At 35.7% G+C, this 11262-nt stretch overlaps 1 protein-coding gene across 1 annotated transcript; it reads left to right on the forward strand.

Annotated features, from left to right (window-relative positions):
* Positions 1–5201: 5201 nt before the first annotated feature.
* Positions 5202–9896, forward strand: LOC113238682 (the record flags this gene model as incomplete). The annotated part of the gene is made up of 2 exons (XM_026475518.1): positions 5202–5270; positions 9561–9896. Coding segments are annotated over exons 1-2 (396 nt in total), but the record flags the coding sequence as incomplete, so codon positions are not given.
* Between the last annotated feature and the right edge of the window lie 1366 nt (positions 9897–11262).

Below are 11262 nucleotides of genomic sequence, written 5' to 3' on the forward strand. Positions count from 1 at the left end.
ATATAATTGATTATTGTATATATACATGTTATGAGATATTGATTCGTGAGATTCTTTTCTTTAGCGGGTGGACAATAACAGACGTGTTTACCCTGTAATGTTTTGTTTAGCGCAGTAATAGGTTCACTCTTTCAGTTTTAAATCAGGTGTCATTTGAAGAGTTTCCAATGGTGAGTTTATTGTAATCTGGAATATTAAAAAAAATTAAAGTCGATTGTGGTAACTTTGAAATTCTAACTTTAACTTCGTATAACGACTTCTTAGGTCGTCACGGTTCTAACTTGCGTATACAGGGTTAATTGTAAAATGTTAACAACCTAGCAACACTATTACTATAATCATGAACAACAACATTCGTTCCATGACTTTTAAAAAATCATCAGTTTTTACTTTCGTACATAAATATATAAATATTTAAATAGACCGCTTTAAACGGCGATAACTCTGCGCGGTAACAAAAGAAAGCACCCACCACTGGTTGGGTCATGGAAAAAATTTAATTTTGAAACATATTTTTCTGAAAAATAAATATTTGTCTCATATTTTTCCACATTTGAAGATTTTTTTAGATCATTCATTTTTTTTTATTCCATCAATCATTTTAAACCTCGTTTTACTCTAACTAGCTTTTATTTATTTATTTTATTTTATCTTTAATTCAGACAACGGGGTGCATAAATTGGTTAGTAATAGTTTTCTTAGTAGGTATGTTAGTAAAAAGAAAACATGAACAGAAATAATACTAAATACTAATATTTTAATGGTGTTTGCCAGTAAATTATTTTTCTTACAAACACCTTTTGCTAACAAGCACCTGAAAGAAATGGCGCATTATGAGGGAATCATACCTCCCTACCACGGTCAGGATGGAGTTGGCCCTGGCCTGCAGTCTGCAGACCAGCGAGGCCGGCTTTTTGCGCATGATGGCGTAATTGTCATCGGTACGCGCCTGCGCAATCAATCCCGATGTGCTGCATAAGCGAGGCAGCCCCATCAATATCCTGAAATCGTTATCATATTATCTTTACAGTTTTATTTTATAATTCATGCTAAATGAAAGTTCAAAAAACATATCTAAAAGTAATAATATAAACAAATATAATGTGAGCCTTCAAATAATATTTGTCCAATTTTTCAAGAAAAATTTCCAATATTGGAAATTTTTCGGAAAATGACCTGACAATAAACATCTCAAAAGTTATTAGTTGAGTGACAGCACGCGGGAAGCGTTGCTAAACAATTTACTACTTACTAAACTTACAATTATATGGACGTCAGGTCCGCGCTAAAAAGTGTCCGCACTTGTAAGGCGCTAAAATCGTATACAGAGCGCCAAACTCCGCTTTAGTCTTCATTTGTTCGACTGAGAGCGCGATACTGCGATGACATTACAATTTAAATTTCGAATAGGTTGACTTGGGACATTTCGTGGTTATTGTATTAGACCCTTAGATACTTGCTTTACCCTGTTTATATATTTTTGAGATGTGTAAATTCGTACGCAACTACAAACACTTTTATACAAAAAAAGAAGACATTCCTTCAAAATATATTTTACGCCATAAAAATAAATTAATATTGCCCCATTCCCGCTTAAATCTAAACTGTACAAGTACATATAATTTTTCTATACAACTGTATAATAACTTACCTAATGTCTTAATAAATGAAAGCAATGATATACAATTTACAAAAAAGTTGAAAGAGTTACTCTTACAAAAATGTTATTATAGTAATAGGGGTTAAAGTATGAAATTGCCGATTTGTACTGAAAATCTAAATTGTTTATTTTTTAAATTTTTAACAAATTTATTTAATCAAAATAGTTGCCATTATTATCTATACATTGCTGCCATCTAATGGGAAGGTTATTAATGCCTTTGCGATAGAACTCCGACGATCTAGACTGCACAAGCTGTGTGAAAGCATTTTGTACTGCCTCCTGGGAAGAAAACTTCTTGTCACGTAGATAATTGTCCAAATCACGAAAAAAATGGTAGTCCGTTGGAGCAAGGTCTGGTGAATACGGAGGATGACGAATGGTTTCTAACTGCAGTTCCTGAAGGGTCAAAATGGTTTCTCGTGCTGTGTGAGGTCTCGCATTGTCGTGGAGCAATAATGGTGAAGATCGATTCATGAGTCGGGGCTGTTTTACTGCTAGTTTTGTCAACATGGTTCGGAGTTCGGCACAATAGACATCTGCCGTTATTGCTTGACCAGATCGGAGAAAACTATAGTGAATAACACCATGCTGAGACCACCAAACAGTTACCATTACCTTTTTATTGGTAAGTTTTGCTTTAGGACACTGTTGTGGCATTTGACCTGGGGTCAGCCATTGCATTTTTCTTTTCCGGTTATCATAAAGAATCCACTTTTCATCACATATTACAATTCGATCCAATATTCCTTCATTTCTGTACCGGTTCAACAAGGCAACACAAGTTTCAACACGCGTTTCTTTCTGCAGATCAGTCAAATCATGAGGCACCCATTTTTCGTATTTTTTTATTTTATTGATTTGACGCAAGTGAGTCAATATTGTGGGTAAGGTAACGTTAAACCATGCCGCTAATTCCTGGGTAGTTTGACTAGGATCGGCTTCCACTATCTCTCTTAATTCATCGTTATTCACCTGTGTGGGCGGTCTTCCTCGTGGCTCGTTCTTTAAGTCGAAATTTCCATCACGAAAGCGTTTAAACCAAAATCGCACGGTGCGTTCATTAGTAGACCCCTCTCCAAACGCAGCATTGATATTGCGGGCTGTTTCTGCCGCGTTAGTTCCGCGTCGGAACTCGTATTCAAAAATCACTCGAATTTTCGCAGTATCCATCTTTCTTGTCTAAATTGAATAACAAAAACAATTGAAAGTCGATATTCAAATGTTTCAAATTAAAAAAAAAAAATCACAGAAACCATTTGAAAAAAGTTTCATTCGAAAACCTCAAACCATGAAGATTCTATGAAAATTCAAAGAACCTATTGCAATAAAACGGCAATTTCATACTTTAACCCCTAATATTAATGAATACTTAAAATATTACTGACACACGGGAACAAAAGCTAAACAAATAAACACACATTAATATATAAATACAATATATCGATATATATATATAAAAGTATATTTAAAAGTAAAATGAAATAATATATAGTAAATTAAATAACAATTATTATTACATACACATATATTTTATGTTTTGTTTGCATTTAAATTTCATATTCAAACATGTAAATTTCTATCTACTGGCTCCTCTCTCCTTTCCATTATATTGCGTGCCCGAAGGGGTCCATAATATTGGTCTTTGTTGTATTTTCTTATATTATGGTTTTGCAATAAAATATTGAGTACTGAGTATTGAGTATTGACCCGTCGTCCATTTATTTGTAAGTCAATGACTTACTACGAAATATATGTAGATCTCAAAAGTGTTAAAGAAAAACATCAAATGTTTAGTTTTGGTGTCTTGTAAAAAGTAAAGTAAAAGGTGTTGTTTATTACCTGTGAGATTGTTACTTTTTTACAAACCACCCTATTTTGATATGAACTGAAATTTCATTATTGAACGTCGAATACTTAGTCTTATGGAATACAAAACTCCTTTTTTTAATAGATGCTTCGAAATAATATCACATGTTTCTTTATTATATTTTTCACAAAATTCGGGGAGCATAACATTAGTAAATAAATAATATGTATACTATGTATACTATGTATAATATATGTATAATATGAGTAATATTTAAGTGTCATTTTCTGTACAATATCCTTATTGTACAGAAAATGACACTTAAATATACTCGACATAGTCGAAAAATTTTGGAATATCTCGATATCACAATGGACACTACGTCAGCTTTATTTCTTGGTCATTTTCTGTTATTTTTGTCAGCCATATTATTCATATTACACATACTATACATATTATTTATTTACTAATGTTATGCTCCCCGAATTTTGTGAAAAATATAATAAAGAAACAAAAAACAAAACAAAAACAGGACAGTGCCAAAAATTAAATAGGTGTAGTGTTCATTGGAGGTATCTATTAGTACATGTTCGTTTTTGACTGATGAATCCGGTTTATTAGATTCATCGAGTATATAACCAGAAATGGAGACGAATAAAGGCCATCCATCCCTGGCAACTCATTGGTCAAATGGTACTGATATCATTTTTACATATCAACTCTCGTTTGCGCTGAAATCACAAATTCAATTTTCGTCCATTATAGCAAAGCTCAAGTTGAACTGGAAGACTTGAAGGGAAACAATTGACATCTGTCAATTGTTTCGAATTCGGGATGGTCAATCGGTGCACAGTTGTCACAGTAATGATATGGTAGAATAGTTTTCAAATTAAATAACATTTCGTCTCTATTTCTGATTATATACTCGATGATTAGATTTCTCTCACTTTCCGTTAACCGATTTCAATAAAACTTGGCGAATAGAGTGCTTGGTTTTTCACGATTGCTACAATATTGGAAATTAAACTATTTGGTTTTTCAAACAAACCAACATTTCGGGTCAACTCATTACAAGTCTCATCGTCACTGCCGATTCATATATTTGATCATATATCGCGCATATTAAAAAAATAACAAATATACGCGATTTAGAAAAAAAAAATTACAATACGAAGTGACGGGACGAACAAGTAGTGCGCCTGGTAGTAAGCGACACGTCTATTCATCACAGTTGCAGTGCCACATATATATAGAGATATAATAGCAGTAGAGCTCCTTGTGAAAGACTTCGTTCAGGGAACTACTGCCACCTTACCTATTTCTGCCGCCAAGCAGTAATGTTAGCATTACTGTGTTCTGGTTTTGAACGGTAAGGGTGCTAGTGAAATTACAGGCACATGGGACTTGTCAATTTATGTCTCAGGGTGCCGGGAGCAGTGGCAGTGCGCCTCAGAATTTTGCGATTTAAAGAGTGGTACTGCAACTGTTATGTACAGGCTTACCATGAGGCGCATGACTTGTTCGTCCCGAGTCTTGATTTTATAAAATAAAAGTATAGTTATGCTAATGCGTTGGCCATGATATCTGCCGGCACTTGGGTTTCCCAGGCAGTCTATTAATTTACCTTAGGGACCCCACCTGGCCTAGGGACCCTACTTGTATATTACTTACCTTTTGTTCTATGTCTAAATGGGGTTTATTTTAATTTTTTTTAAATAATTTCAGTGGTCCTTAGTAGCGATGATTGCCTACATTGCACTTCCCTGTGCAAGATGCAGATGCGAGGGCCTCGGAATAGATGTGAGTATATAAACAACGCTTGAGTTCAGCAGTGGGCCAAAGATTTGTACTGAGGGAGCTGGATAAGCAGGTCCCGGGTGCGATTCCCGCGTGTAACTCGAAATGAGCTTTTGTAAATTGACCAATAACGCAAGGGGACAGCTAATCTCCATATTTCAGATCGTAACTTTGAAAATGGTCAAAATTCGATTTTATACCAAGATAGCGCTGATCGATAGCCTTTTTTTAAATGGCGCTGATCAATAGCCGACGTCTACTCTCAAAATATACAACCGCAGGTGCGTACGAAATCAAACCGATCCGTGAGCAATCCGCAGTTCGCTAGCCACAAACGCTTTCGTCTCGGGCTTCGGATGCCATAGACAATAACGGACAGATAACGTGTATGTAAGTGAATGGTCAGATAGGTTCTTTTACATGCTTAAACAAAAATTTTACAGAATAAATGGCGGATTCCTTTAGTGTTGTACCATAATGGTTACCTATCGTATCGTATCGTATCGTATAGTACGAAATCACATTTTCCAGAAATAACGTTTGGTCGAAATTTCATAACCTCGAAAGTAATTTTGAGAGGAAAATGTTTTTTCTTTTAAACCTCACTTAACCTAACTTAACCGAACCTAATCGTGTCTTTGCGATAAACATTCAACATATCCTCAAAAAACAACTGTTTCTTTATAATTCGGTTTTCGGTGTAATGAAAATTCGAACGAACGTTATTTCGGACAAAAACATTTTCGAGTTTATGATAGGTTACCTACCATAATCTATCGATAAGTCATTATCGACTTGCAAACGTTTCATTAAAGCAGATCAATATTCCGTGTGGGAATATTTTAATTCTCATGGGAATACCCGAGAATGTCGTATAACATTTTGAATTTATTATTTTTGTATTTATAGAATTATAAATATTACGAAAAGTAAATTTGTACAGAAAAAATGAAATATGAGAGTATATTAATAAAGAGAAAATTTAAATACGTGTAACGGATTTTACTTTTCGGAGTAGATGTTCTGGAAGTAGTTTATATTATTATGCAAATGGCGGTAAATATCAATTAATTCTTCTTTAATATGATATATAGGTATTGAGTATTTTTTCTTGCAATGTAATTCAAATCAAGTCTAGTTTATTTTTAATACATAGCATAGTCATGAATAACGAATAATTTCAGTAAGTCAAGAAATTACAAATTACATGGTTCACTGCTCACATTCGTCAAAAAGCCCGCCGCTGACTGATCCCAGCGCAAAGGTACCCATCACGCTAAGAACAAACCGGCGCGGGAGTCATCTCCACTCTCTCTTAGCCGTTGCCCGATTTCCGCTACAAACTTTTACCTTTTACCTCAACAACTCGCCGTCGCAACGGCAAGCGGAACGAAAATGTAGCGACTTTCCAATTCCCGATATTTGTCTCGTTTCTTGCGAGCAGCGGACTCAGCAGCGGCACCAGAAGAAGTGACTGTGCCACTGAGATGCGAAGCTGCAAATGTCCTAACACATGTCGCATTATTCAAATTGATCATGAGCTAAAATTATTAGGAAGCAGTGGTAGCCTAATGGTTTGACCTACTGCCCCTCAAACAGGGGGTCGTGGGTTCGAGTCCGGGACCTCTGAGTCTGAGTTCTCGGAATTTATGTGTGAAATTTAATTTGAAATTTATCATGAGCTTTTCGGTGAGGGAAAACATCGTCGTGAAACCTACATGTTGAAGAAGGTTCACAGCCCTTGGAAAACATGTGAAGTCCCCAACCCGCATTGGGCCCGCGTGGCGGACTATTGCCTAAACTCTCGTCTGAAAGGAGACCCGTGCCCAGCAGTGCGACGTATAAAAGGGTTGATGATGATGAGCTAAAATTATTTTCTGAACTTTGACAAATATATATATAGTTAATAGATGGCATTGTGTGTTATAAACTAATTTATAAATTAACGCTTCCTTCCTTTACGGGTAGATGGCGCTAATCCTAAAAAAAATAAAAGAATAGCCGGCTCTGTCCATAAAAATCTGTGCAATAATCGATCTGGCTGATTTGTTATCACTAGAAATTACAGCAACTTTCATAAATTGCAGCATGTCAGTGTAAAACAAATTACTTACAACACTATTTGGTACTCGTTGCGTCATCTGGTGTATTTGTAAGTACCTAAATACCCGACTACGATGTCTTGAGTTGTTGGTCCAAGGTATTAAGAAATGAATTTTGAGACTAGGTGTGGTGTGGTGGTCAGGCATCGAGTATATAACCAGAAATAGAGACGAAATAAGGGCCATCCATCCCAGGCTACTCGTCAGGTAAATGGGCCTTATATCACATTTAAATATCAACTCTCTGTGTATACTCAACTGGCCTGTGTGTACGTCTCCGTATATTCCAAAAATATTCTGTATTTATTGTAATAAAGATAATATCTCTAACAATGGGAGCTGTTCCATTCGGTGGTGTGGGAAAAACAGCAAAACATCTAATTACAAAACAAACGAAATCACATTTCATCGGTAATTAAATATGTAATTTTTCAATTTTCGTCCATTATAGCAAAGTTTAAGTTAAACTGGTCGATTTGAAGTGAAATAATTGACGACACCCGTCAATTGTTTCCAATTCGAGCTGGCCAATCGGAGCGCAGTTGTCACCGTAATGATTTGGCAGAACAGTATTTAAACAAATTAAATGACATTTCGTCTCTATTTCTGGTTATATTCTCGATGATCTAACACAAAGAAGAATTACTTCGATCTAACAGGACTCGAACCTGTGTCTGTATACCAATCTAGGGCAACCGCTCCACCACCACCTCCTCTCTCTAAAGGAAGGGAAGTGCTGACATCCCTATTTCTGCCGCCAAGCAATAATGTCAGTATTACTGTGTTCAGGCTGTAAAGAGTAAGGGTGCCGGTGAAATTACAGGCATATGGGACTTGTCAACCTATGACTCACGATGACGGGCGTAGTGGCAGTGCCCCTCAGATCTTTGCGATATAAAGCTCTGGCACGGCACTGCAACTGTTATGGACAGGCGTGTAGCTTACCATCAGGCGCGCGATTTGTTCGTCGCGTCACTTCATGTTATAAAAAAAAACTACTACAGATCGAGTCAGCGGACCTTTTCTTCTTCAGCAGAATTTTTTTAAGCGTTTGTTACTGGTCTTTGTCAAAGTCAAATAATAATTAATTCCATGGGTAACATTTTTACACCTGAAATCATTGACTTACAATTATATGGACGTCGGGTCCGCGCTAAAAAGTGTCCGCACTTGTAAGGCGCTAAAATCGTATACAGAGCGCCAAACTCCGCTTTAGTCTTCATTTGTTCTACTGACAGCACGATACTGCGATGACATTACAATTTAAATTTCGAATAGGTTGACTTGGGACATTTTTTTCGTGGTTTTTGTATTAGACCCGTCGTCCATTTATTTGTAAGTCAATGCCTGAAATCGTTATTTTTAAAGTTACTTTGTTTTTTTGGTTTTAACTGTTTTTTGACACCTGACTTTTTATTATAGAAATCGAAATCATGAAATTCGTGTCTTTCCTGTCTATAATTTGCATTTTCTTACTATGTTCCGTTGTTTTACGAAGTTATAGTTTAATGAAAAACAAAAGTATGTGTTTTTTACACGAGTTTGAACACGAGTCAAACAATCACATTCCCGCCGAGGCATGTGCAGTAGTTTTTTCAAACATTGGGAGAAAATAATATTAGACTAAAGAGAGGAAGATGTATACAAGAAAAAGTCAAAAAATACCTAACACGTTAAATATTAAAAGTAATATTTAACGTGTTAGGACAATTTCTAAAAGAAATTGTTATTTTCTTTCCAGGCACATTAATAGTCGTCTGCTGAACTTCTGATGATGTGTTTGAACGTGTATCTATTACTGTATTTTCGTTATTGCTCTTCTCACAAGCATTCATTTTCGCGACCAAAATAAATAAATGTTACCGCTATTTTTTTTAATAAGCGGTACAGGTAGGTATTTTTATAATTCACGCAAATATGAACGCAGGAGAGTTGGCTGTATGAGATTTTCTTTTGCCTGTTTACGTAGTTCATTATTATATAGTAAGTAGATTTAAAAGTATAAAGAAGTCCACAGTAATGGATTTTCATACTTTGCAGGCCTTGGCCGGGAAGAAGTCGCACTGTCCTTAAATGACAAACTTTCCGTGTTCGTTTTTTGAAAGTAATGCAAACATTTCCGAGCATATTTGAGAAAATACATTATAACGTTTTTATCATTCATTGTACACTATAACATTTCCACTTCCAGTTCTGCCTCGACAAGCAAAGCTATTTTCACGAAGACACAGACTTAGACGAGCAAGCTGGCAGTGTTTCTGAGGAAAAACAAATGCCGATCAAATCGAAACCCAAAGAGCCTGAAGTCACAACGACTGGGAGGGAACCAAGAGGAGTGATGGAAAACAACAGCTCCATGTCAGCAACTGCAGCTCGCAAGCCACAATCGACTGATAAATATGACGATGAAGCGATGCTAGCAAAATTTGCTGAAGAAGAAGATGTGGATAGAGAGGACCATGTGACACAGCTTCAGTATTTGTCTGATCTGGCTGTGAATACTGATAATGAAATTACTAGTTTGCATGTGAGTAAGCAGGTTACATTGTCGTATCATATTTAAGTACGTCGCTCTTGTCGAGGCCATCCAATAAATCACTGGGAAAAACAATTTTATCACAAAAAATGACTTTGGAAAAACGCAATTGAACTTTTTTATAAATGCCATAGTCCTCTACGTTATACTCCGTCCAATTATTTATTTAACTTTTGACCGTAATTATTGACATACAACCAAAGACAAAAAAATGCAACACTTCCTGGACTCTTTTTTTTTAAATTTCAGTGAAGCGTAATCTTTAGTTCCGATGTTTATAGAGCAAACAGATTAAGTAACGTAGATTATTCAAGTTGATAAATATTCGTACCTGTATAATACATTCTTACTATTTATTATAATGAATCGTCGGATTCTTCTCCATATGAACGGCAATCATCACTTGAATCCTCATTAACATTAATAAAATTATAAATTCTTGGGAACACAAATTGTCAAACGCAACATCACGATCCCAATCAGACAATATCTTCTTTTTTGAATCCACTCACATTCACGATTAATACTTCTTCATAAATAAAATTGATTGTCATAAAAAATCTAATCGGAAACGCATTAGGACATCACTAATTGATTAGAATTCGGGCTGTCAAAGGTGAAATAAATGGTTAGACGGAGTATAATTTGCGAAATTGATACTGACCCAAGGCCGCCATTAAGGAAATACAATAGAACAGAGTATAATTTGTAACTCATGGTTCTACGTTTTATGTTTTACTGTAACTATGTAAATATCATTTTACATAGGTAATCACGTCTTGTTTTCCTAAGTAAAAATCCAGTTAATTAGTTTTCGCAGTATAACCAGAGAACAAAAAAGTAAAGAGAACTGGCACTCTCCGTCTCTCCCTAGCTTTAGATACCGCATCACGACCGCACATCGACGGTCACATTGACTGAACGAGGCTGCCGGCGAGCCGTTTTCGCGCTAAGACGGCTTTGATATTTGAACATAGTTTTCATAACGAAACTTGTACATTAATATATATAACATCATTTTATGTTACTACTTATACGTAAGGCGCGCTATAGGTTTCCGGAATGAATAAGAAAAAAATACTATAAGTAGTGAGAAATTAATTTATTGTTTCTTAAAATATTCTCCGTTAGTGTTAATGCACTTTTTCATACAAATGAACCAATTTTGAAAACATTTATGCCACTCCTCCGTGACAATCTCTGAAACATATTATTCATACTCTTCGACAGCCTCTTCAGGTGATGAAAATCGTTGACCGCGTAACTGGTTCTTAATTTTTGTAAATAAATAAAAGTCACAAGGTGCCAGGTCGGGACTGTATTCGGGATGGCTTATAAGGTCAACGTCGTTCACCTT

This window comes from Hyposmocoma kahamanoa, unplaced genomic scaffold, assembly GCF_003589595.1.
Source record: "Hyposmocoma kahamanoa isolate Upper Pololo Valley unplaced genomic scaffold, ASM358959v1 97492, whole genome shotgun sequence".
NCBI classification, from domain to species: domain Eukaryota; kingdom Metazoa; phylum Arthropoda; class Insecta; order Lepidoptera; family Cosmopterigidae; genus Hyposmocoma; species Hyposmocoma kahamanoa.